This window comes from Cloeon dipterum, chromosome 1 (assembly GCF_949628265.1).
Source record: "Cloeon dipterum chromosome 1, ieCloDipt1.1, whole genome shotgun sequence".
Classification (NCBI taxonomy): domain Eukaryota; kingdom Metazoa; phylum Arthropoda; class Insecta; order Ephemeroptera; family Baetidae; genus Cloeon; species Cloeon dipterum.
In genome coordinates this window covers 30,457,570-30,483,997 of record NC_088786.1, presented here as the reverse complement: position 1 = coordinate 30,483,997, position 26,428 = coordinate 30,457,570, and the positions used below count along the sequence as shown (strand labels likewise).

At 39.2% G+C, this 26,428-nt stretch overlaps 3 protein-coding genes across 7 annotated transcripts in view; all 3 read right to left on the bottom strand.

Moving 5' to 3' along the window:
* Positions 1-425: 425 nt before the first annotated feature.
* uex (metal transporter uex) lies at positions 426-19,736 on the bottom strand. Of its 3 annotated transcripts, XM_065480498.1 has the most exons (14): positions 19,504-19,735; positions 9,563-9,806; positions 7,802-7,960; positions 7,518-7,740; positions 6,862-7,151; positions 4,044-4,215; positions 3,796-3,990; positions 3,587-3,733; positions 3,394-3,525; positions 3,205-3,341; positions 2,912-3,038; positions 2,646-2,848; positions 2,387-2,449; positions 426-1,827 (listed from the first exon to the last, which is right to left on the bottom strand). In XM_065480498.1, the coding sequence occupies exons 1-14, from the start codon at positions 19,698-19,700 to the stop codon at positions 1,666-1,668; spliced, it is 2,451 nt and encodes an 816-aa protein (XP_065336570.1). In that variant the 5' UTR covers positions 19,701-19,735; the 3' UTR covers positions 426-1,665. The 3 variants fall into 3 exon arrangements, with proteins under 3 accessions (XP_065336570.1, XP_065336578.1, XP_065336585.1); XM_065480506.1 differs by lacking the exon at positions 2,387-2,449 and having other exon boundaries at positions 426-1,830; positions 19,504-19,736; XM_065480513.1 differs by lacking the exon at positions 2,387-2,449 and having other exon boundaries at positions 19,504-19,736.
* A 316-nt stretch (positions 19,737-20,052) lies between these two features.
* LOC135938913 (uncharacterized) lies at positions 20,053-21,909 on the bottom strand. Its single transcript, XM_065482951.1, has 7 exons — positions 21,775-21,909; positions 21,316-21,546; positions 21,123-21,259; positions 20,876-21,067; positions 20,676-20,814; positions 20,502-20,614; positions 20,053-20,441 (listed from the first exon to the last, which is right to left on the bottom strand). Exons 1-7 carry the CDS (start codon positions 21,791-21,793, stop codon positions 20,205-20,207), a joined length of 1,068 nt encoding a protein of 355 aa, XP_065339023.1. The 5' UTR covers positions 21,794-21,909; the 3' UTR covers positions 20,053-20,204.
* Positions 21,910-22,647: 738 nt separating this feature from the next.
* Positions 22,648-26,428, bottom strand: part of LOC135945197 (leucine zipper putative tumor suppressor 2-like) — a 59,239-nt gene continuing 55,458 nt past the window's right edge. For all 3 annotated transcript variants that reach the window (XM_065492716.1, XM_065492706.1, XM_065492725.1), the window contains 6 exons: positions 25,873-26,014; positions 24,934-25,137; positions 24,403-24,674; positions 24,044-24,238; positions 23,391-23,555; positions 22,648-23,328 (listed from right to left, as the gene is read on the bottom strand). In XM_065492716.1, the coding sequence (XP_065348788.1) occupies positions 23,095-23,328; positions 23,391-23,555; positions 24,044-24,238; positions 24,403-24,674; positions 24,934-25,137; positions 25,873-26,014 (1,212 nt within the window). In that variant the 3' untranslated portion in view covers positions 22,648-23,094. The remainder of the gene's footprint in view (positions 23,329-23,390; positions 23,556-24,043; positions 24,239-24,402; positions 24,675-24,933; positions 25,138-25,872; positions 26,015-26,428) is intronic.

Here is a 26,428-nt window from a genome sequence, read left to right as displayed (position 1 = left end):
TTGGGACCTTTATATTTACATAAATAAATAGGAATGAAATAAGCGAAATAAGAACATTTGAAACTCACAAAATATATTGCAAAATTATTCGTATCTAATTTATTTTTAATGGTTTAAGCTAATTAGCTACATAATATTATATTATAAGTTGCAATGCGTGAGACTTAAATATTTTAAATTATATATAATGAATATATATATGATTTCATTTCAAATGGATTTCCAGATTTTCTGAGGTTCCTAATTTTAGTTTTAGTAGAGACGCAAGTTAATTTACTTATCTCACGCGCTTCACAATCTTTGATGCTATTAGAGCTCCTTCACTTTTTTGTTTTAAATAATTAAGTCTATATATATAGTTGTTCCTAATAATTATTGCATGGTTTTTGGGATTTTCGGGATGTATAGCGTCTTAATGAAACGAGTTATGTCGAATTCAATTGATGGTAATCAATCTAAACTTTTATTTAAAATGCGGTTCTTGGATGTTTCAATCTTCAATTCTGGCAAAGGTTTCCGTGACACAAAATATTAAGCAAATTACTATATATCATTCGCATTCAGCTAAGCTCTTATACCTGCTAAAGAGTCACTTTATTTAATTTATTGCACGATTACATATGTATTTATGTTACTAGAAGTTTTGGCTATACATAGTTGAGTAATTTTTGCTGAACAAACTAGAGGAAGTAAGCATCAACCAAGATGACAACATTATGTGTAATGGTATAATTTTACAGACTCGCGGATGAAACAATCAAGTTCTGTAAAAGATATGGGTCAAATTGAATTGAATACCAACAGTAAATTTTCAGGAATTTCATGACAACTCTAATTAAATCCTCCTTACAAGAATTTCTCAGGTACAGGTATCAATGTAATGTTTATAATTCATAATATATTTCATGTTATGATTTGGCTGAACTAGCACTTCTGACAGTCTGTACCTGCAAACTGTTAAATTTCTTTGAATACGATGCTTAGTTCTGTGGTTCTACAGTTTTGGACACTATTGCGCAAAATTTTTGACTTTCTCGTGTGAGCAATGATTTACAATATTATAACTTTTAAGAGGCAGATAATTATTATATTGCATCAAAAATTAGTTTTCTCTAATGCATTAAGGGAAGTGAAGCACACACATAATCATTCGCACACGCGTTTCGACAAAATCAACTGGCATGGAACTTTCATGACTAAAAGTATACATAGGTTAAGAGGACTGAAAGCAACATCGCATTGCATGTTTGCGCTTACACAATATCAATATGGCACCATCTTTTTGGAACCAAAAATTAGCAAAAGGAAAAATCTACACTCAACAGTCAGCACGGCAAAAGGCGTGCGTATTGTGGTCCGAAACATTTCTAGCACGGAAATATTACATTATACATTTTCTTAGTTAACGCAGCAGTGTGTGCTACCCTTTCTTCTAATCACAAAACAGCGGTAACTGGCTTGAATAAAATTAATAATAGTAACAATATATTCATATTTAACAGGGAAAGAATCAAAGTCTATTTGAAGGAATGCACTTCTTCGCAACACGTATCAACAGCTTAAAAGGACACGGCATGCAGCTTGAGTGGCGAAGCCGCAGCTGTGGCTCAGCAAGCATCACCGTGAGCGGCGGGGCAGCGCAAAGTTGCCCCGCGAGGGCTGTCGCTAAAACTGCGTATTTTCTTGCGGCAGCAGACCTTGACTCTCGCTAGGGCTCGGCGGAAGTGGTGAAATCTGACCGGAGCTCAAGAAACGCTCCCTCTCCTTGACCGTGACTGGTCCGTTGCCTGTGCCCGGACTGCTGGAGTTTCCCATTAGCGGAGCATCCTGCTAACACAATTGGCTATTAGCAATACAATTTACAAATGGCCAAAGGATGCAACTATTTCTATTTTTAGTATAAAAAATATCAGAATGAAAATTTTATTTACTAGTTCACAAGGTAAATTAGGATATGCCATCACTGATACCGTTTATCGCATTTTTAGACATAAATTGAAAAATTAATGCTGTTAATCAAATGTTTAGAGTTGTATACAAAAAAGTGAAGGATCAAAGTTTTAGTGTTCATTTTGACCCTATTTTACCCAGCAGTACATATTTCTAATGGATCACCTCCTTCAGGGTATTAGTTTAACCTTTTCAGACAAAAATTAAAATAAAAAAATTCTAGAAAAGCATATTTACACTGCAAAAAATTCTTTGTTAACTGAGTTTTCAGGAAAATTTTACAAACCAACAATTCACTCTTAAGATTTTTTAGGAATTAGTGAATGCATGCTTTTACACGGAGTCAAATACATTAAGCCATTTTTGACTTTTTTTTACACTTAGCAACAAAACCTGGAACTGACTTTTTCAAGTTGTACAATTTTGTATACTTCACCTGGACTTCAGAAGCTGGCGATGCTATGAGTTCGTCACATGTCTTATCTTGCTGGAGCATATACTGCAGCGAAAGCAGCAAACAAAAGACACGAGAGTAAGTTCACAATCAATCAGCACAATCAACAACAAATATGACAAAGAGAAACTTTTTACAAAGGCAAAGGCATGCTGTGAGCTCGTGTTTAATCTCCTCTCATTATAAAATCAGTGCATCTCTGTTAATGGATAGAAAAGCAATAAACTGTGAAATGAGTCACCATTGAAAGATCCAGGTCCTCTAAGGCGCCTCCGTCTTCTCGCAACTTGTCCAGTTTCGTCGCCCGGACCGCAGCAATGTACAAGGACACTGGTATTTTGATGAAAGTGACGTCTGTATGAGCCCTGACAGTATAATCAGGCAAAAACTCTGCTGGCTGGTATTCGGGCAAACTTGGCGGCGTAATAACAAGGGGAGACTCGCCTGATTCACACGATCAATTGTAATGTAACAACAGTCACTCACTGATATGAAAACTCTACTTACTGACTGTCAGGAAAAATTCTGTTCCAAAGGTTGTGAACGGACGTGCGACGAAAACCAGATTTTCATTTCCTATTGAAACCTCAGCCTGGCCCTCAAGAATGAGTACAAAATAGTTGGATGGCTTACACTGGAAGAGAAAAATGTTGTGATTACGGTCATAGCTCAACCAGACAGAATCATACAGCAAATATTTAAAATTATAAAAAATAAAATTTTGGGTAAATTAGAACTAGTGATAAAAATTAAATTCTGCTTTTAACACTCGCCACACTACAGCCTATAAGCTATAATACCTTTTCGTAAATAACAAGATTTTGTGGATCCTGCACAATGCCCCTCCTTTTCAGTTTAATCTGTCGGTTAACATCTTCCTCGAGAAGTTTCCGCAAAGCAGTGAGTGAAATAACCTCAGGCTTGAATGGAGACACCGCTGAAAGTAGACCAAAATCAAACATAAACCAATCAACTGATGTCGATTTTACATGTGCAGAGAAATTGGAAAGCGGCCAAGGTTAGCTGGGGTGAAAGGACGAGCTTTTGCTTCTCTCGTTTGCCGATGAACAGTGACACGTTGTACGTATTTCTATCCAACTGACGCTTCGTCCGGTTGTCGGCTGCAATTGTAGCGAGCAAATGGTCAAAACAAATGAGGCTTGTAAACACACGTCTCCTTACACCACATATCTGTCTCATCCACGATTTCCGCTTTGATCATTTCCTCGATGATGTCCTCCAGTGTAACCAAACCTACGAGATCGTAGTACGGATCCCTTTCATCTTGAGTAACAACTTTGAGAACGAAAGCCATGTGTCCCTTTGAGCCTGCACAGTGCATATGGAATTAGATTTTGCAACACACGAGCACAGCGTAAACGCCTGCTTACCTTCACGGAGCAACTTGAGCATGTGGTCGAGGGTGACGTCCTCAAACACAAACTCAAAGTTACGAGGGTGGAATTTGCAAAACACACTGACGGGCATGTTTAGCCGCGAGTCGACGAATGCCAGGTCCTTGGCGTACAAGATGTTGACAATGTGGTACCTGTTGCCAATCTCGTGGACCGGAATTCGAGAGTAACCTGCAGATGAACGTGAAATTGCGAGATGCAGCAGGAAGTCGACTATTAGTCACCTTTTTCTCTTATCTCATTTAAAGTTTCAAAATCTAAAACCGCGTCTTCGGGGAGCATGAAGGCGTCATCAATGCTGGTCATCACGTCTCGCACCACTTTTTCCTTCAGCTCAAGCGCACCAGAAATGATATTCACCTCTTCCTTTTCCAAGTCATTGTATTCATTTGTGACCTGAAACACACGAGAGAGACTCCATCAGAGCTCAAAATATCAACAACGCAGGACAGAGGATATTCGTGGAAGCAAAACAAAAAAGTTTATCATTTTAATTTTGTCCTTGAAAACCAGCCGACCTTTCCCAATCCCAATGGTCCAATTAAATCTAGTTTCAAATTAATGCTCTCCACTTCTTGAATAATATTGGCAGTGCTGGTGACGCGAGCAAAGCAGCGAATGTGCGACCGAGTGTCCATCAGCCAGAAATAGGCTAGCGACGCAAATGGCCTTTTTGTATTCTTTTGAGACCAGCTGCCGCAGCAAAGCACTTAAACCAGATGCAAACTTTTGGCACAGTTAGGTTTTTCAGCGGCGAGGCCTTCCATAAACAAATCACTGCCTGAAGATCAGGGGTGTAAGCTTACTTCGATCGTAAAAATTTCATTTCACGATGAATTCAAATAATCTTTTCAATTCCCACTATTATAAATTACTCCCTTGTTCATAATAATGCTAATAATCATGTGCTTACAGGTTTGGTTTTAAATTTCAGAAGAAATTTGATAAATACGTTAGTAAAATTTCATATTTTTTTATAACTAATCAAGCAAAGGTTTTTTCAAATAACTGGCAAAAAACGATACAATGGAGCCCTGCTGATAGCGAAATTACTAACAGCTATATATGTTTAACATAAAATGAAGAATTGCCGTTAAATATCTTCCGTCAGCTTACTTTTACAGTTCTGGCTTAGCGCGAGAGCTAAATAGCTATCGTAGAATTAAAGAAAAAGAAGTCGTTGAAATGCGGCAAATTTGCAGGGGAATAGCCGCCAACAAGCGGCTGATAATAAAAGTAATGGCTGGGTGCCCAAGAAAGATACAAATGTAGCGGCGGGCACATTAGGCCTATTCATTATATTCAGGACATTAGCGACGCTTAAATGGAGGACTGAGTTAATTTGGTGAGAAAATCAACACCAAAGCAGAATTAACAAATACCAAGGGAAAGATAGGGTCAGTTACATAACAGTGTTAAGTGAATGGTTTTTGCCAGCAAAATAATGATGCATTCGAATTTAATGAGTTTGACCTTGAATGAAACAATTTTAATACTTAAACGATTTTTGCTTTGTTTTTAATAGCTTCAAGACGACGTTTGCCGGCAAATATTAAATTAATCAAGTTGGATAGAGGTCTCAGCCCCCAGCCAGTCGCGCTCCGCCGCGCCAGCCACCGACTATGGCTAAGCTATATCAGCCACTCCAGATCAAAATGTAGAAAAAATTGTTGAGTGCCAGAGAAAAATAATGGCAAAAAATGCAAAATATATCATTGTACAAATTTTACAATCCACTGCCACCGCTGGCCCGAAATTCGGCCCAAAAAACGCGCGGCTGAGACCTAAAATTTAAATATGTTAACCAAACAGCTTGAACAGTCAAGAGAGTGGTCGATATTAACGATGCTGCATTCAACTTATTTCAAACAGAGACTCGCCTTCCGACAGCGCTAATTTGAAACACAAATTGTATTTGGTCTGTTTTCGCATCTTTGCCGCAACTGACAACAGGCACACGTGCGCGCATCTCCTAAACATCATCATATTTTTTGCACTTGTATTCCGTAAGGGGAGCGGGCTGAAAGACAAATCTGCTAGGGCAACGCGACACTTCCTGTCACTTTCGTTAACGAAAACACAGTCGGCATTTTTCCCGGTAATGCCAGATAGACGCGCAATGCAAATTACACTTATTTTGAAACTCAAAACGCAATTCATGAAACAAGACTAGCGGATGCGCGAATCCGACGCAGAAATTCGTAACCAAACGCGAACGCGAGTATTTTTGCTTGCCAAATATAAAACTGCATCAACATCAAACGTGTTTTGCTAAAGATTTGCACGCGCGAAAGAACTAATAACAAAGTGATGACTTTTAACTTTAAGCATGGTGCTATCAACAGCAGTGTGAAAATAACGTGTCTCTCCGTTTACATAAGTTTACCGCGTGTTGGACGATAAATTGCTTAATATTTGCGTTACGCGAAGGAGCGAAATTCCAGCCGCGGCGACACACCAGCCGCAAACTATTTTTACCGTTGGATTATTTGTAGTGCTTGCGCGTGCACATACATAATTTTAGTCAAACATAACGAGACACCCAGACTGCATCTCCGAGGAGCAGTGCCGAATTTATTTTTGGCCGACACGATGCTCACAGCCAAAAGCAAACGGTCACGGTTATCAGACGACTGGTCTCTTCGCAGAATGCAAGTAAGTCGGACGACGGGAATGTTTGAGTGGATGCTTTCGCTTAAAGTGCTCAAGCAACTATTGGCCAAAGAGCATAATTTAAAGTATGCCGCTCGGAAGGACTTTGTTGACCGTCGAAGATAGGGGAAGGAATGCCTACTGCGTACTTCAGTGAGAGTGGACACAAATACGTTTCCCCAGACCAGAGCCCAAATTTAGCTGATTACCATCAATAAATTATCAGTGCGTGGATTTGAGTCTAGCAAGCAGTTTTAATCCATCTAGATGAAAATTTTTACACGCGATAGGTGTGTATTTAGGTCCAATCAGTGTAGCTAGTTAGCTGACGTGTTTAGGTTTGAACAATTTTACAACTGTGGTGAGAAGAAGTCAGAAAACAATAAATACCTTGATGAGTTCTTTTAGACGCTCTCTATTGTACACGTTTCCGATCTCCTTGCCCAAAATTTTATCCAACAGCAGCGAGATTGGATAAGAAAGGGGCGCGGTGATGAACATGAACGTTTTAGTAATGTACACCGTCCGGGCGCCGACGGCCAGGCCGTGTCTGGAGCAGATCGCCTGCGGCACTATCTCACCGAAAATGACGATGGCGATGGTTGATCCGATGACGGCCACCGCTCCCGAAGTCAGGTCGTCCATCAGAATGGTCAGCGATGAGTTCACCAGCACGTTACCTGCACTGTCACACTCGCTCTAGATACACCATTTTTTTCTGCACGCCCTTCGGCAGCCGCAAGCAAGGCTCCCTCCGGTATTCAGAGCAAACGAGGTGCTCGTCTCAATGCGGTTTTGTGCAAACGCAGTTTCAATGCATCTCATTTAAAGATTGCACACGTTACGTTCCTCCAGCCGTTTAAATATAAACGATACACCAAGATGAACCGAGCTCTATTCTCTGTTCTTTAAAAGCATTTTCTACTGGAGAGTCATCATCAGAATAAATCTCATTTTAAAGGAAAATTCGAAACCTAGAGTAGCTGTTTTCACAAAACCGCATAAAAACACTAAAAAGCACGAGGTTGGGCCCAGCGTGTACCCACCTAAAAGTAGTGAACACAGCAGGTAGTTGCCGTGCGAACGCACTGGCTCAATCGCCTTGGCGTGTTTTCTCTCAGTCTCGGTGCCGGTGTTGCCCACGATCTTGAGCTCAGTTTTGTCCAGAGCCATCAGTCCCAGATTGAGTCCCGAAAAGAGGCCAGAGAGAACCAGCAGGAAAACGATGATGACGATGCTGAGCCACAGTGGCAGCAACTTTTGGAACGCCTACGAATTTTATTTATTAAATTCAGTGATTCTAAAACGCACTGAAAAGAATATAACGCACCTTGACTTGGAGCCAGGGCTCGTCGCTGTCTCCCGCATACAACCATCGGCTGCCGTTGCTAGCTTTGGTGCAGATGTAGAAGGTGGTGCCGTCACGCGCCGTACTGGGTAGACGCACTTTGACCTGCACTGACGTGTTCGTTTTGCTTTTTGGTTCGACCTGAAAAAAATATCAATAATCGTGTTGCTATTTTCTTAACAAATTTTAAGGAATCAATTTGAAGGAATACTATGTGTGGGGCAAGCTTCGCCCCATTTACGGAGTTACTTCATACAGAACTAATATGATATCTGAGAATTTTGAGATTATAAATTATTAATTTCAGCTTGCCTGAAGGGAAAATTCAACCGAATGTCTAGGAGCAAACGACCCAAAGAAAATATTTAGCATTACACTGCATGAAAAAGTGATGGCGAAACATAATATGAAGCGAAAATTAATCAATGAAACAAAATCGATAAATTGACGATAAAAAAACAGCTGCTAGCAGCGTTTACTTTCAGTTAATGGGTGGATGTTCCCGTTTGATTACAAATTAAACGCTAGAAATAGTTCAGTCCATTTTATGAGTATCATAAAGCACAAGATTTCCATCGCAAAATTGTTTGCAGTGCGAGCGAGTGTGTGCAGTGCAATTTGCTGCACAGAGCAAAAGCAGTGTTTTGTTATCTTTAGCTAACATACACTGGCGCGGCATTATTTCGATTTGTCATTGGATCAAAATAGAATCACAAGCAGAGCGAGTATTTAGTTGTGCCCGAATGATGAGCTGCCGAGGGAAGCAAATGGTAATAAAAATCCATTAGGCGCAGAGAGCGACAAACAAAACAAGCACACCCACGTGTTTTCCATTATTGCAAAAGGCACACATTCCGGTTACAACTCAGGCATTATTTATGGAAAATGTGCCTCAAGCTTATAACTTTCGACTCCTTATATTGACAAACAGTAGAATAATTCCTGGAAAGGCAGGAGGCTGAGTAAGATCGTGATTTAATTGCATTTCTCTGATACTTTGTGTAGAGAAATAATAAGTAAGGATAGTGCTTTACAGTCACGATCACAGTCAGTTTTTCAATCTTTACTGGCTTAGCATGACTCCTTGCAATATTTGAAAATAATATTAATATGGTTTCAAATCCATATTTTGATAAGAAAAAAACCTTTCTCATAATATCAGAGCTAAATAAAATCTCTCTTAGTTTACAGAATCATAGAAACAGCTTTTAACTTCTGTTCATCACATCCCGTGCGTTGTGTATTATCTCACACACAGATTCCCAATAACACTACCGAGCGGATAACATGGGGCCCGAGTCGCTGCAAAAGAGTTTGGGCCCAATGTTTTCGCCTCCTCGCACCGAGGTCTTTTATTGAAAATTGAAAAGCCAGACATTTGTCCCTAAAGCCGCTGGAAAGGTGCGTAAACCAGCCCGTTGAGCTATTAAAGCATTTCGAGTCACTAAATTAACCACCTTTTGCCATCTCTGACAATGGGCAGTCAGTATTAGTTCCCGAACTGCTTTGAAACTCTGCCTTAACAATGCGAGCCGACAGACTGGTTTTGTTTTGTCTATGGAAAAAATTGAATTGAAATAACTGAATATTCATTGGCATTCCTCCAACAGAGGTCTGCGCCATACAAAGTAATAAATTTATTTTGAAACAGTGAGGAGTAAAATATGAAAATATTAACCACCACGTTTATTTAATTTTAAAAAAACCAGAAACTAAACTAAAAAGCTACAAACCAAATCTTACCAGATAAACATCTTCAGAGGGGTGTTGGCAATTATCGCCGCGATCACCAGGAACAGCGGTGACGGCAGCCCAGGTAGTGTCAGTGAATCCTGTGCCAAACAGTCTGATTCTGGCCGTCATACCCACCAGGAGGACAGGCACTCCATTCTCATCGTAAGTGGGATCACGCTCAGCTGCCTCCACCCTGAGTCCTGTCACCTGCAGATCATTGTGGTTGTCGGTGTTGCGAGCACCGCGGGTCAGCCTGCAATAAAATGGGGGGAATTTCGTTATTTGAAGCGCTGACAAAATTAAAGGGTGGCAACAGGATAGGTTTGGGGCACGGATATTGTTGTTGTGGAACGGTAGATCAATTCATGCACTGTGGACACCGCCTTTCCAGAGCGGTGAATCCAGCAACTCTTTTTACCAGCCTGCACAGAATTTTGCGTATTTATGAGATAAAATTTAAATATTTTTTAAGTAAAAAAGAGCAATCTCTTTTATTGTTTTCTGTGCAATCAAGGAATGAATGAATGAAATGATTCAAATTGAGCACACACACTAAAAAAGTACAGAGGCGGTTAAGATTGTAATTTTTACCACCTTAGGTTTTACATACATTGATTTAAAAACGGTCATGTTCTTCTATATCTATTAATTAAGGCAAAATTCAGACAAATTCAGAGTTTGACTTTGAAAAGAACGGTTGCTCTCTTGTAAAGTTCCCTTCATTTTTATCTTAAATTAATTTTCTGTCCTGATTTCATCTTCTTTCCAACTGCAAATCAAGCAAATAAGGCAAATTACAACAAAATATAATGAAAGAATCAAACATAATCGTTAAATTAAAATATCGTTACAACACCAATCTAATTTCTTTAATTTCGGGCAGATTTTGTACGTTTTTTGCAGACGCAAAAATGGCAATGGCTGGGGCTGCGAAAATTATGCACTTGGAGAGCGGCATATTCAGTTCATTTCGCACGTCTGCTTTTAATTTCGGCGAAAAGCACGCTGGAGTTTAACGCGATTTGGGCCGGGGAAAGCGGGGGAGGCAGCTGAAGCCAGCTAGGTCCAGCTCGCGCTCGCTTGTTCCCTCTCGAAAACGCGCGGCCCGATCGATAAGTTGGCCCTGCCCGTTCTCGCTCTCTGTGCCCACAACAGAGCCGAGTAACCTTGTTCTCACATTGCGGAGAACCATCCCATCGATTGCAATCGCGCAACTCGTTGCTCCAACAGTACTGGGGGTTCCAGCCCTTATTGAGCCCCTCGAAAGACGCTTCAGGGGCCAATTAAAATTTCGCGATGCTCATCAGGCTCAGATTGTTTACGATTATTTGACGTGAAGAGCGCATTGTGTGCGTTCTCTTCACTTTACTTCAATTAGGTATCTAAGAGATCGGAAGGAGCTCAAGTTTTTCAAAAATTTGAAGATTTGCGGCTGTGGAAAAAATAAAATTAATATTTTGTAGCCTACATGCACGAAGTGCGAGCTATATGTGCCAGGGTTAGAGCAATTCTCTGCTTTAAAAATAAACTAGCAATATTTGCACAGAAGTTAAGTTTTGCGGATCTTTCTCCTGATGATAATCGCATAATTAAAGCACACGCTGAACTTGGGACTCTATATCCAAACGTTTCGTTCCTGCCGGGGAAAGTCGTTTGCTCCTCATTCGCAATTTCAGCGAGAGCACTTTGCTAATTAGTCGTAATCAGCCTGCTGCCGACAATAGCGCTTTCACGACTCCTCTGCAGATGTTCAAAGATGTCTCCGACGGCGGAAAAAACAATTTGCGAGTACAGAGAGGACCTTTCTCGCTTTGAAAGAATGATTAGTATGATTAAAAACGGAGAAGCAGGTTCAGATATTAAGTTTCGAGAGTTGCTTGCTTTCCTAGATTCTCAAACGAACGTTGCATTTTAGTAAAAATAAAAGGGAACAAATTGTATTCAACCCGTGACTCAATTCACGTTGAGATCGATTTTGCAGCAGATCGAAAAAATCATAATACTATTTTTAACTATTACAGCTCATTTCCGATCTAAGCAAGGGCACCGGCTATTTAAAAAACGGCCTCTAAAAGTGCGATCAATCGATGCCGCAAATACAACAAGCAGCAACATTAACAACCAGTTTTCTCGAGCGCAGAACGTTCAGGAGCAATGCGAACCAGTCACTAAATTTGAGAATATTTTGAAATTTACAAAGGAGCAGGTGCGAAGTCGAAAGTTGGATTGTAAACGTAAACACTCTGCTTTTCTTTTCGTCTGTTAATTAAACACGCGCCGCCTCACAGTTAAATCATAATGACGGCACCTTTTTACTCTGTCGCTCGGCTGGTTCATCCAGTTGGGCGATAACGAATAAAAAGCGCTTCAACACGATAAGATAAAAACGGGCGCGTACAGAGATGCAACGACAAAACGTACACATGCACGTTCATGCCACGGGGTCTCGTTGAATTTTGATTACACTCGATTAATCTTCCTTTCATTGACAATAATTAATTTGTTTGAAACCGCAAGGTTTATATTTTTTGTAAAGCTAAACTAATTAATAAGAGCCTCATGTGTGAAAATTTTCCCTTTGCAAATTTAATTTAAAACCACGCTTATTAATTAATTGAATGTTTTTGGGTATACAATAAGGTCTAAGTGATGTTACAACTATAGTTTTGTTGTTATCACGGTCTCATTTAATGAAGAAATACTTGATCAAGTTTCATGAGTTGTGACGGAGCGTTTTACATAAATAAATTTGACACCGGAAACAGGATTCCAGCAAGGCCGGAATTTTTCTCAACTTGTACAGAACTATCGGCAACAGGATATTATGTTGTAGTAAACGAAAAGATAAATAATTTAAGCTTTGAAAATCGAAATATACAACAATTCAATCCAACGCCACAGGGGAAATAATTAAAAAAGTGGTACAATGTCCGAGTACTCGGAGTTCAACTCCATCTCACATTTCATTCATGTGTTTCTGACTTTTATTTTTCATGAACAAAAATACCAGCAATTTAAAAAAAAAAACAGAGGTTAAATTCCTAACTTACAGTGCCAAGAAGAGCAAAAGGAAAGGCCGTGCTGCAAACTGTGTCGTGGAACAAGAAGTCATTTTGATCGCTCGTGCTCTTCATGAAGGTCGGCTCACTGGTCTGACATACAGGAATATTTTGCTGCGACATTATCATATATTTGCTTAGCTTGCGAATGTTGCTACCTGCGCAAAAAAGTAGCATTTTCGCTGCAAGTAGAAAATATTGTTCGTTAGGGCTGACGGACAACTTCGCTTATAATTTTCGGGCACACTCTGTTGCCGCAATTCATCTGCAGAGCGAGGCGCTCTTTCCACTTCAAACAATTCAAGTGTTCTTTCAGGCAAATTTATGATGCACCAAATTGGCGCCTCAGGCACCGGTGCCAAGTGAAATAGTTGGAAAATTAACTCGCTTCTAACTGGTTGAGGATTTAGATTTCTGTTGAAACAAGCGTGTGCTTCAATTGTCATTTCTAAATTCAGAATAGTGTGTTATATTGCTCAAACCGGCTGAGGATTCAAGGAAATACCATTTGAATAATAGAACGTTATGAAAAAGCCAGACTCGTTTCTTGACAGTGTAATAATTTCAAGTTTGAAACTAACAATAATTTATCAATTTTATTGCATGCGTGCTATCTCACTTGGACGCACTATCAAGGCACTCTCCTTCCTCTTTTAGTTTCTTCCGCTCCAACTTGTTTTTGAAATAACCAGTCCCTATAAAGTTTAAAAACACTTCACTCAAGGAATCGTGTCACAATAGTACATATTACTCTTCGCGCATCTTTAAAAAAAACCAACAAGTGCAAATACGCGATAAACGTTAGATATCTCTTAGAATCACACAGCCTTGTGAATAAGCAATGGTTGCTCAGCCAGCCGTCTCATTTCATACAAATATGACCATTTTGTTGAGTCATATTTAAAAATGCAATAAATTTAGGTAATAGCAGATTAGATTTAATATAAGAGAGGTAAACATTTTTCTACTCTCATTTGATGTTAACCGAGAAATTTTTTTGAACGCGACCCTTTCAATTTACAAAGAAATAAGACTGTTTATTGACATGAAAAGTGTAGGTTCTGTAAATATCAACGTCTAAATTTTCTATAATAAATATTCTAATTTTTTGGTGCCACTGCCACATGCAAGAAATCCATTCTTTTACCAAGTGTCAGATAGTTTTTTAATATTATTCACTTTTCAAATTAAATTTCATTTTCCATTAGCTCGTCAGGGAAAAAGTATATGATTAATTCAATTTTCACTCTACAAATTCACTTTGTGTGGCTGTAAATATAATTTTCTTCGGTAATTAAAAAAATAAAAATATAATTATATTTAATAGCTTTTTTAGCATAAGAGATAATTATTAAAATCTCGACTGGCAATTAATTTATTAGAGTTACAGCATTTTCCTATTTCGTAAACGAGAGGCATCCATCATCGGTTTGCATTGATGCGTTTCACTGGTATTGCCCTGAATTCCTCCCGTCCATCACAATGATTGCGAGAGAGACCCTCCTCCCTGGGTTGAAACGTATGAGCGTCGATTCGATTCGGACGAGGAAAGCGAGTCTAATTAATTGTGGACATTACGGAGGGCCAGAGGTCAATTCGAGCGCGCATCCACTATATTAAACGGCGCAGCATCCGAATCGACGCAACGCTATCTCGGTTGGTCGACTCAGACACGAATATATAGACATATACGGATCAAAATTCAGTGCGGGCGAAATTCGCGCCTGTCTGCCTGCGCAGAGATTACGCGGAGGATCGTTTTCGATTATCATTCAACAAATGCTGCACTGCAATCTAACATCTTGTCTCCTCATGTTGGATGGATGTAAATATTGATTCATTATTTTTTAACGCATAAAATTAAGTTGTTTGACAAACTTAATTGATTTATTTTTCAATCAGTCTAGGCGCGCTGATTCTCTTTATGGAATGAAAGGGTGGATATATTAAATATTTTCACTTGCAAACAAATCACGAGATTTTCAGAATGATTATAATGTTCTTTTTAAGAACACCCTACTTGATTGATTTAAATTTGGTCTATGTAAAAAACTCGTTTTACCAATTATTCTTAAAATCTATATTTACAATATTTTCATTATTTATGCGATATGGATTTTTCATATTTTTCGATGTAATTCAAATATTTCATATAATATTCAGAAAGGTTAGCTTTTCCAAGTACGCTATGTTATGTGAAAAAAATATTTGAAAGGATTCAATGTGATAATTCACACTCGACCAGCGCAAATTGAAAATGAAATTATGTTTCCAGATAATCAAGGTCATTATAGCAGACACTGCAAACACAGCACGATCAAAAGTCCACTAAAGTATCGACACGATAATTGTCAATCTCCAATTTTTTCTTGTTGACACTGCATTATTATACCTTACTGATGAAATAAAATTTACCCTTTGGAACGTTATTTGAGAGCTGCCACAAATGATGAGGAAATAAGTATCGTTCACTATAGGTAAAGCGAGATAAAAATAAGCCTCTTTCTTTTTTATTTTGCAAGAAAATTTATGAGGTTTCCCACTTGCTCAGTTGAGGAAGTGAATGCAGCAACTTCCTTCTACGAGCGTTTTAAGAGACTAACATTCCAGCGCTGCTTTCAATCCAATTAATAAATGTTGTGATTTGCTAGAGATTCTGCAGTAAAATTATGTTCAGGAGAAATTCCGCAATATAGGAATACTAAGCTTTCAAATTTAGGTTTTATTTTTGTTTGTCTCAACCGTAGAAATATTTCATTTTTCCTGCAATTACATTAAGAGGATAAAATACAGACTAATACACGTTTCTTGTTCAGGAAAAACACTCTAAGAAATTCCTTATCCGTCTGTCTGGATGGTAACAATTTGGCGTCAAGATTGACACCGACTTTATGGAAAACCTAAAATCGTTTCTTATCACGAGGGCGCGGATTAACATTGAACCGAATTGCGCCGTACTTTTCCAGCCTCTCACGCGAAGCATTTATTTCTAACCGGACAGAATTATTCGGTGAGCAAATACGATTCATGTAGTCAGTGACAAGAAGAAAAAAAGAAAACAAGAGCTGCTTCAGTCGGGGTCAACAGTCTCTCTTTTTATGAACTTGTCCGCGCGCGAGAGAGGCACCGTCACCGGTGACCTAATTCACCCCTGATCGATCCCTTTCACGGCGGGCGCCGCTGCTTGCTAATATTCGGCGCCGGTCGCTCGTAAAAAGGTGCCAAAACACGTCGCGGAATGAATCATTTTTCATCCGCGCGTCGTCGGCATAATGTATCGATCTGAGAGGACACAGTTGCTTGTTGCGACGGAAATTGCGATCGCGACACAGTTCGTCCCCGTCGGGCCACTTCCTCAGAGAGCAGCGCGATTTGATCGCCTGGCCTGTGGAAACGTCGAACCATCAAACCAACTCCGCCGTGCGTCCATCGGCGCGGTGATTGACGCTCCCCAATTTTGTGCGTGCGTGACGCCAGCTGTGACGGATTTCGATATCTGATATCACTCGATTTTCACTGATTTTTCAATTGGGCGATGGTTTCCTTTTCCTGGACATACAATAATTAGAGTAGTTGGAATTTCAACTTTTCAATCAAATTGGTTTAAATTTAATTTAATTATGTAACGATAAACGATAGCATTATTGTGTAATAATTGTGTTTAACTCAAGGATTTCTAATTAAGCCTGTCAATTCATTCAATATGTATCAGTTCTGTCTCTTTTGTCGCAAAAGTAGAATGATCTTATAGAACGCAATTGCCTAGAAAACCTCTCGTTTATATCAACTTGCGGAAATGCGGTTTAGGTTTGTGGCTCAGGTTTACGCATACAGCTCAAAAGTCAAGGTTGAAACTAGGTTGTATCGGAATTCCTATCAAAATTATACATTAATATCTATCCAATAAAAGAATTAGGTATCAGAATTGTTCACAGTAATCGTGAGAAGTTTATTTAAGGAAAACATTTTTGTTGATGAAATAAGAAATTCCCATACGAGGAAAGTATTGCGATATGACTAAGTCACGGACATGTACTTGTTACCTTCTATTATCTTCATCGCAACCGAGATTTCGGCTACTCCTGCAGCTGCAGCCCAATACATGAGGAAAAATAACTTACAACAGGAATGTCAGTTCATAAATTCTAATGATTTAAAATTTTTGGTTCCTTATATATTTGAATAAAACATCCCCTAGGGGAATTGTTACGTTCTTACCAGGAAAATATGCGTCGCAGCTTTGTAACGAACAAACCGTAAATGTCAGCGCTATATTTGTTATTTTTTAAGGGGGAGAGATGGCTAAAATAACTCTCATGAAGTTGTGCTTTGTGCTGGAAGTTTCTTCAACCTAGATTTTAAAAGAAGTAAGTAACGCAGAAGCAAAACTTTCGCGCTTTCTGAAGATGATTATTAAAATCGAGTATTCTGGTGAAACAATTTGGCCCCACAGAGAAAACTTACAATGCTATCTCAAGACGAGCAACTATTACACCCTCCCCCCTTATGCAAGAGAGGGATTTCAGGAATTTGATCCCAAAGTGCCTCAACAGGGAAGATATTATAAAATAAATGTCAAAATTCAATATTGTCTCTTGGCCGAGTTTTCATCACTTGTCCTTTACCTTCGTGGGAAAAATCCCGGCCGATGGAGCAACTAAAAAGTTCAACGTATTTGCTCTAACTTGTCGTTCACACTTGAAAAAAAGTTGTATCCTTTCAGGATGTTATAACCAATTTGAAAGATTTCTTTTTTTAAAAGCGATGAACACGTGTCGTGCTGTTCATTACTTCCTGAATCCTCAATTTCAGCCCATGCATTTTACTTGAATTACACTGAAAACCTGTTAAAAGAAAAACAGGGGGTTTGAAATTAAGGATCTCACGTTCCACGCGAGCTAACGAAAAATTACTCAACATGAAGGAATGGAAAACAAATCATAGGGTGTCTAGCCTGCCCACCATTTTCTAGGAAAGTGTCTGACTTTCCCTTTGTCGGCGCTGAAATGAGCAATTACAACCAATCTGCGTGAATGGAGCGGCTGCTGTTCATGGTTATTAATTCAAATTTCCCTTCGCCCTGCCACGCGACTGACGTCACTCGTGCAACGCGATTTGTCGTGCACGCTTACATTGTGTACACTTTTTGTTTCGGCAGAAGGCACACCGCACAATTTGCATCCCATAAAGTGAGTAACACGGTGTTATTTGACCCGACCCACATAACACCTGGTTTTTTGTCAGATGTCCTACTAGTAAATTGTATTAGAAAGACTACCACCATGAGCTAATACGAAAATCATAATTCATTAAAATACCGAGAGCAATAATATGATTGATACGAAATTGACGCACCATTTTCCCACGTTAAAACGTGGCATTACCAACCCGATAATCAATATTGCGCATGAAACTCTAAGAGTCTCTCAGTGCTGAAGCATTGATGCAATGATTTTAAACTATTAAATGATTCAGGATTCTCTGCAGCTTATTCCATGGTATGAATTTTGAAGGTGTTGAGGCTTGAGGAGCGTAAACAGCGCGCTGCACAGCGTAAAAACGTGTCGTGACATTATTTTCTTTGCGGTTAATTCAGTTAGAGTCACCAATTTGTTTTTACATGAGAGTAGGCATTGTAAAAATCCTTTTGTTAAATAGTTTCAAATTTTGTGCACAGACAAGAAAGCTTGCGAAACCAACACATAAAATTTAAAAGCTTCTCAATTATGAAAAACGATATTATGCCTGTCGTCCCTACTTCTTTTACTAAAAGGTGCAAATATTTGTAAACTGCTGAAAAAGCAGGAAATAGCAAATTTAATCAATAAAAGAAATCTGCGTTGCATCGACCATCGATCGCAAATATTGACAGTCCACTTTCGAAATCGATACTCCTTTGCTTCCACGAGTCAATAAACGCCTAGGAAGAGATTAAGAGAATTGTTTCCTCTGATAGCCAAATTGGTGTTCACGCTTGTTTGCGTCGACACGAAAACAAATAAATAATCTTTTTGTCTCGCGACCATAACGCACGTTAGAGGACGGATGCGTGCACATTAGACCCTCCGTATAAGGTTTCCATTTTTTTCCACTGGATTTTCTCTCCATATACACAAATATCGATTTTCCACCACAAAGTTTCGTGTGTCTATACCGCTGGATAAAGGGGGTGGGGAACAGGGGTAGTGCGTACTTTTAGTCAGTTGATCAGCTATATTATTTTGTGATGCAGATTTTTACTGTAAAATTTGCCAATTTTAAATTGAGAGTAATTTTTCGATAAGCATTTGTTAATTTTGTGTTTTCGTTTTTTTTTAATAATAAGTAATAATTCATCCCGTGTCGGAGAAAGGATTTCTTTTTCTTTGGTTAAAACGTAATGCAAAGCCTGCGGCTTAACTTGTCTATTAAATTTATATAGCTAAATTTAAATCCCAAGAACACCTATGACATAAATAATTTCAAACTAAAATGTCAACATCAACGATGACTCTATGTTTGAGAAATCGTGGTGAAATTCTAAATGGAAAATTGCGGAAAATATTTGTAAATAAGTACTACAAAGTGTACAAAGTATTCAAAACATAAAATTATTAATAGAAGAAACAAGATTTAAAAAATTTGTCGTCTATCTCTGCAGGTTGACTTCATAACTTCTGCCGGGTAGCCCGCCCGCGTGTCGATCGGTGTACGCCATCCGAGCTGCATTATTATTCATTTCCAGCCGAAAATGTAACACACAAGTTTGGCCGGAATCCAGCATTTCTTAATGGACCGGGCCTCCGTGGCTGTCGGGAGTGTCGGGGGCCGCGGACGGGCCCTTGGCAACGAGGAGGCCCGGTCGCTCGCGATCGGCCAGGTGCGCCCTTTTCTACGTGATAAAATACTCACTTTGCGGCGGTCCCCTGCTGCTGCGGCCACTGCTCACTTTGATCGTAATCTTGGTAATTAGTCCGGTAATCGTCGTCATAATTTGTTGAAAAAAGTCTACGGGTGGTGTAAAGGTCGTGCACCGGCGACGACTTGATCGTGCTCACCACAAAACAAGACAAACACCATACAATTGAGACGTACAGTCTTCCATCCATAGCGAGAAACTGACTGAATCGCCGCTCGAGCGGCCGCCCCCTTATAAATAGGCACCGAGTGACGCATGGTAAATAAGTAAGGGGGCGTGACTTGGGCAGGCGCCTGCTCTGTGCACTAGCTGGCGCCAAACTGCGGTACTTCATGAGCACGAATTTATCGGCCATCTATTTAAATTATCAGTATTATCCGTATTATCATTGTAGTGCGACGCAGCCTGGGCCAGATTCGAATTTAAATTTAAGCGATTTGACCTTTGAAAAGACCAAAAAATAGATATCAAACCTAACCTTGTTCAGATCAATATATTTTTTTAATTTATAGTGGAATAACTGGAAGGTTCAGAATGGAACATAATTTTGATATTCTTTATTCGATTTCTGTGATAACACATAATTATTTACTATTTACAAATAATTGACGGTGACCAAAATGAGATTATTTTACTTTGTTATATCATCACAGTCCCTCTTTGTACACAATTTTATGACATTATTTTCTGTAGATTAATTTTCATCACTGTCCTCGCTCTGTAACTCAACTGAGTTAGTATTCTTGCCTGCGAACAGCGATTTGAGCATGTATTTTGGAGGCAGGGACTCGAACGTGTTTTCCTCCAATGTCATTCTTTTCACCATGTCCCACACGTTCTTTGATTTGAAGGTGAGCCGAACGCCAAACTTCACATTGTCCCACTCCTTACTCTCGCCTTCATCAGCAGCAAGTGAAATTGGGGCTGAAGTCTGAAATTTTCAACATTTCAATTTATCATCCACACAATCCCATATTGGATATTTAGTTACCACATATGAAACAGACTGCAGAACTGGGAATTCAAGCGCAACGTTATTCAAATAATCTTCCTTGTGATTGTGGGTGGTGAAATCCATGCCATGCTCAACAGGTACAGCTTCAACTAAAAAATCAGAATTTGAAAAATGCAATAATATTTTATATAATACGAAAAGATTTAGTACATTCTTTGGCAACAGCTGCTGAGTATGCTTCCTCGCTGAAACTCTGTTCCATGTCTAACATTTTCTCCATTTGTCCAATGTCCTTATCCCTCAGCTGTCGGATAGAGGCTTTCCTGTAGCCTGCAGCCTTCGCAACAGCCTAGAGAATGCACAATTAATTAAGAAGTTTAACATTTGAGTGAGTGCAATTCAGGTTTTACATTTAATACGCCTTTTTCCACTTTCTCCTTGTTGGACATGACGAACATAATAGGCCTGTTGAATGGAATGACAAAGAAAATGGGAACAAAGAATCTTTTGAAGATTGATTTGCTCTTTTTGCTGGTCTTGCTTGCTTTTTCTAGCCGAACTGAGATCCAGAAGTGAGATTTGCGCCGAAGGGCGTGGACCAGCTAAAATATTCAGATAATGTTGTGCTTGAAACTGAAATAATTGTTCAAAACTTACAGACGTGATACTCTGTTCAGCAAGTTTTGCTCTCACACTGTCAGCAAAATCTGCAGAGAGAGGAGTTCCATCCATTCCTTCGCCATTTTTCATGTCAACAGTGGTCCATTGCTGTCGAGTTGAGTGCAGACAAACGTCTGTTGATTTGAAACGGAGTTAAATCTTTGCAAAGTATAATTTTTGATTAACACACCTAGCAGCAAAATTCTCTCAACCAGATCGTTGAGCTCCTTAGCAGGCATTCTTTTTAATTTTTGGCAAAGATATTTCGAAGCAGAGGTACTGGTCAATCTTTCTTCGGTGTCTCGAATGTGGTCCACATAATTTTCCCAAGTCCAGTCCTTAATGTAGCTTTCGAAGATAATTTTCTCCAAATCATTGACGCTGAATCTTCGCAGAATGAAAGGGAGTCTCTTAAGATATTCTAAAAAAATAAATCAAAATAATACGTATCATTCATAATGTAGCACGAATTGTTACATAATTGTTAATTAATAAGGTCTTCACTATGTTCATACAAAATTAAATTTTTGTAGATGATCTTTACTACATAGATACATTACATATGTAGTATCAAAACGCATAAATTTTAGAAAACATGTATGTAAATGTTATGTATTAAATTCTGCAAATTGACGTCGGTCAAACCCACCTTGTTTATCTGTCTCCATTGCAGAAGAATTTTAAGTATCCTGTTTCGTAAAACAGTGATCAAGTAGTCTCCGTAGTTTTCATTCACTAAAATCAACGTTCGCCAAGCGCCAAAACATTCTAAACAACAACACGGCGGGTGGGGGGCGGGCATCATACTGATTGTAATGTTGCCAACATTACTTGACTACTTTCTTTTTTCTTACCGGTTTGTACCAACATGACAAGAGCTCTCGCTCTTCTCGCTACTCACAGTTCTCCCGACTGTCGCGACCCGTCCTACACCCTCTCGCGCATTTTTTATTTTATTTTTTACTCCGGCGACATTGGGCGACACACAGCCTGAAACCGCCGGCAACCTTGTTTGTGTATTTAACGTTTCAAAAAGAATATGAACCGAATTCAATTCCATAATTTTGTCCCATTTTTAATATTAATACAAATTCTGCTCACGCCAAACAAAATGTTGAAAAAATTCGTAAGCTGATTGTGAGAAAAATTTTCCATTTGCTTGTGCGCTACATAATAGTTAGAGAAATTTTAAAATTATGCACGGAGGTCCATTCCAGAGTCAATTGCAATTGCAATTTCTGCAATTCCCATTAAAAGCTTCGTCAGAAAACTTACTTGCCTGTTAAAATACTAATGGTCGTCTGGAACATCATTCACACCTCCTTATCTGTTTTACCTTACATGTTCCTGTGTGTATTTAGTTACAAAAAATAGTTGCATCATTTTAAAAATAATTATTACTCCTATACCAATTAGGCGACCATAATTCATTTGCACACAAATTTCCTTCATCTATTTCTTAAGTAAAAAACTATTTAAGTGATATTTTAAATTTGAGTAGAATGAAACATATTATTAAATGTCATAATTAATAATAATACACTTTATTGTTTTAGATTCAACAAAAATAATTATACAGTTGTTCGATACACTAAGGCAAATCTTTACACAATTGACTTTTCTTCTCAGCAGCGCTTTCAGAGTTAAGGAGGTGTCAAAGAAAACAACATATGCATGAAAATAATACAGAGACAATTAACATTTTCATCGCTTCTCATATAATATGTCGTTATACTTCATGATTCAAATGCTACTTGGTAGCTACAAAGAGGGTGGTAATTTAAACCTAAGCATGTCTGTACAGTTCATTGAGAAGGCTACAAGTTACTAAAACACAATTATAATTTTTACCGATAAAGTTACTAATTTACAGGACACAATTATAACTGCTAACAATACAAAAATGTCTTACAAATCAGCACAGTTGAAAGAAGTATTATACTTAACAAAATTACAACATTGTTGGTTTCTACAACTCAATAGTGTGATTATCAAGGGCAGGTACAAGAGTAGTTGAATTGGTAGGCGTCAGGGTTTTCCTCGCGACAGGCTTCAGGAGCACGGCCTTTGGGTTCTCGTCGTCGAGCACCGTGTGGCTGATCGGGCTTTTGATGTTGAGGCCTTCCAGTTGGCTTTCCAGCGTGCGCGTCCGGCGGTACATGTGCACATAGTTCAGTTGCAGCCTCCGTTGGTAGTGCAGAACCTGCAGAGATAAAAAGATTTTATTTTTAAAGGACAAAAGTACTAATTGTTACGGAGACATACCTGTTCTTTTTCCCTCAACCAAGTTAGACGCTCTTCCTGGAAGGCAGCTCGCTCCTGAGCAAGTCGTTGTTCGGCCTGTTTCTCGCTAGCCTCAAGTTTCGATTTCGCTTCTCTCAGTTCAGCTCGAAGATTGATCAGCTCATGACTTTTGTTCGCTTGTTCACCCTGAAAAAAAATTCATTGAAATTATGGAATCAGGAATAATTTGTTGAAAAATGAATGATTTTTTTAGAAAAAATTAACCAGCTCCAAATCGTATTACAGAGATAAATATTGTTCCTAAAAAATCGAAATATAAAATTTTAATGAATAAATTGTATGAAAAATAAAATGAGCAAAGAATTTGACCAGAAAAAAATCAATCGTCTTGATTTACCATTCCTAAAAAATGTAATATTAAATTTTCAGATTTATTAACAATAATTATTTTGTAAAGTAAAAAAAAAACTAAAAGTAACTTTCATCTTCTGTCTTCTCCGTTACAAAGAGAAGCCTATTGCCCTTGCTGCATACAGCTCAATAACGGAATTTTTTAAAAATTCAAAAGATAAATAAGTCGCGGAAACTTTGCTGAAGGAGGAGCTATGCAACTTGCTGTAGCCGGACGTGAAGCAGATTGCATACCTCTGGCAAGCGCAGGCGCTTATTCTCACCTGTGAGTCTTTGAGTTGGGCTTTGATGAGCGCGAGTTCGCCTGACTTGTGGCACAAACCCCACTCGGTGTCGTCTAGTCTCGACCGCAGCACCGCCAGCTCCTGACGCAGTTCGCTCACGATGGCTGTATTATTCTGGCTTTCCGTGTTGGCCGCGCTCAGGTCTTGCTTCAGCCGACGTATTTCTTGCTGCAACTGCACAGAAAACAATTTGTTAAAATAATTATTTGAGTTTTAAATGGCTGAAACAATTAAATTTTTCAAAAGAGCATTTTACCAGAGTTTATTTAAGAAAATTACATTTACAGTCAGAAGTCAGTATTCGTGCTCGCCGATCAAGGAAAAAAATTATTAATAACCTGGTATGTGTGCGAGGCAAGTGTTTGCTCCACCCTGAGCGATTTCTGCTGACTCGCCCTGAGGCGTGTTTCGTACAAGGCTCGCAGTTTCCTTAGTTCCCTTTCCCAGGCACGCTCCTTCTCCTCGTATACCGTGAAGATGGCTGCCTCGTTCCTCTCCAGGGTGTCCCTGAGCTGGCCGATTTCAGCATCGCGCTCCCGCAATGCCTGTTCCAATTCTCCTGAGTCTGATCCTTCAGGCGAAGGTGGTAAGCTTCCTCTACTGCTGCTGCCTAAAATACAAAAATCAAAGTCGAAGATTTAGAAAAATAATTCCGATTGATGGACATCATAATTTATCAGAATTAAAGAGACAATTTAAATTTAGTTCAAATAAAATGCAATTGTTTATTTTTATTAAAAAAAACGCTGTTAAGAAAATAGCGTACGTGTAATATTTATTATTTTTTCGAAATAAACAAAAACGCACTGCTAAATGACAACCTCGGTCAGAATCGATTTTTATTGGTATTTTAGTTGATGATTAATTACCACTGTCGTGAGGTATCGGTGGCGGCGGCACGGGCGGTAGGGAACTGCAGGTATTCGAGGAGGGGTCGCAAAGGTAGAGGCCGACGCGGCGCGACGGCGGACTCATCGCGTCGAAACGACCTGAGCTAGACGACGTCAGTTTGCGGTCGAGAGAGTTGTAGTTGGTCACTGAGCTGCCCCCATAAGGCCGCAAATCGTTGCTACCTGAAAGCAACAGGAATCGTTGATTTTCTTTTCTCAAAGCCCGACGTAAATGATACTACTATGATAAATTATGGGGTAATACAGGAGTTTTCTCAATTTTCTCGTAAAACGGGTTAGTTATGGTTTTTTTTAGAGACATTTTCGATTAGTATATAATTATTCAGTGGGTTGGATACGAAGAATTTCCAGTTCTTGTAACATAGTTGGTATAGGAGCAATGAAATATTCAGCTGAGTTTTGTCAGAGACAAAATTTTATTGATGATGATATCAAATTAAATTAAATGTAACTTCCTCTATTATTAGCGAGCTGCAGAGAAATAAACAGATATCTATACCCCGAGGAATTTGATTCAAACTGGAATAGTAAGATTAAAATTTGTACTAAGTAACTAAAAATCAGTAAGTTCTCGTTAGAAAAGTACTAATTTGTTTTGATTCTCCGCAACTTTTCAAATGGCAATAAATTATTTCTTTAAATTTCGATGCTCTTCACCATCAAGGGACATTTCAATTTCAACGTTTAATTTCAAGAGAAGTTTATTGCATTCCAGAATAAGTGCATCAATTATTCTAGGTCGATTAAATAATTCTATAAAGCAAATTATATTTTAATTCATTATTTAACTCCGGACACTTCCCTCTCTCAATTCGTTCTTTTCAATTCTCTCCATGAAAAATAACCTCGTAAGGCGTTTTAAATTATACGAATAAGAAATTAAATGTAACAACTTACTTCCATAGAGCGCGAGTCTAGAGCCGGGCCTGTGCACTAGACTGGGTGTGGAGCCGTATCGTTCGCCTATCCTGCCGCCAAGTAACCTGGCACCGGGGCTGGGGGTGGGTCTGCACGCCACAGGCCTGATGATCACTTTCCCCTGCAACAAAAAGTGGCCGTTATAGCGCTGCTGATTCAGGTAAAACGGCAAACAAATTCCGCGGGGCACAAAGAGTGAAACGATGGCGTGCGGATGAAAATTGACAAAAGACATGACAGCCCGCAGCGAAATGGGCAAAAACGAGGCACAGCCGAGCCGCAAGCCGGGCAAAAAAGTAGGAAGACAAAGAAGTTTCAGACGCGAACCGAAATCGAGAGTTGCCGGTCGGATGTGTGCCGAATCACTAATTCGCGACGTGCAGAATTAAAAGCGGCGGAAAAAATGACGAGAGCGGCCGGCCAGCACGCAGAGTTTAATAAATATTTCAGCCATGTAGCCTGCACACGCCAGGGCCGCTTTTGCTGCTGCTCCTGCGCGGCCAAGTCAATGAAACTAGCTGCTCTCCAAACTGGA

Excerpts from the sequence above, each read along its gene's own strand:
- uex (XM_065480498.1), bottom strand. The coding sequence starts at position 19,700 with ATGGATGGAAGACTGTACGTCTCAATTGTATGGTGTTTGTCTTGTTTT. Across the intron at positions 7,741-7,801 it reads AGCCCTGGCTCCAAGTCAAG|GCGTTCCAAAAGTTGCTGCC; the intron begins GTGCGTTATATT and ends TAAAATTCGTAG. Across the intron at positions 3,734-3,795 it reads GCTCAAGTTGCTCCGTGAAG|GCTCAAAGGGACACATGGCT; the intron begins GTAAGCAGGCGT and ends TGCACTGTGCAG.
- LOC135938913 (XM_065482951.1), bottom strand. Across the intron at positions 21,260-21,315 it reads TGAGAGAATTTTGCTGCTAG|ACGTTTGTCTGCACTCAACT; the intron begins GTGTGTTAATCA and ends TCAAATCAACAG. Across the intron at positions 20,442-20,501 it reads TGCAGTCTGTTTCATATGTG|ACTTCAGCCCCAATTTCACT; the intron begins GTAACTAAATAT and ends TGAAAATTTCAG.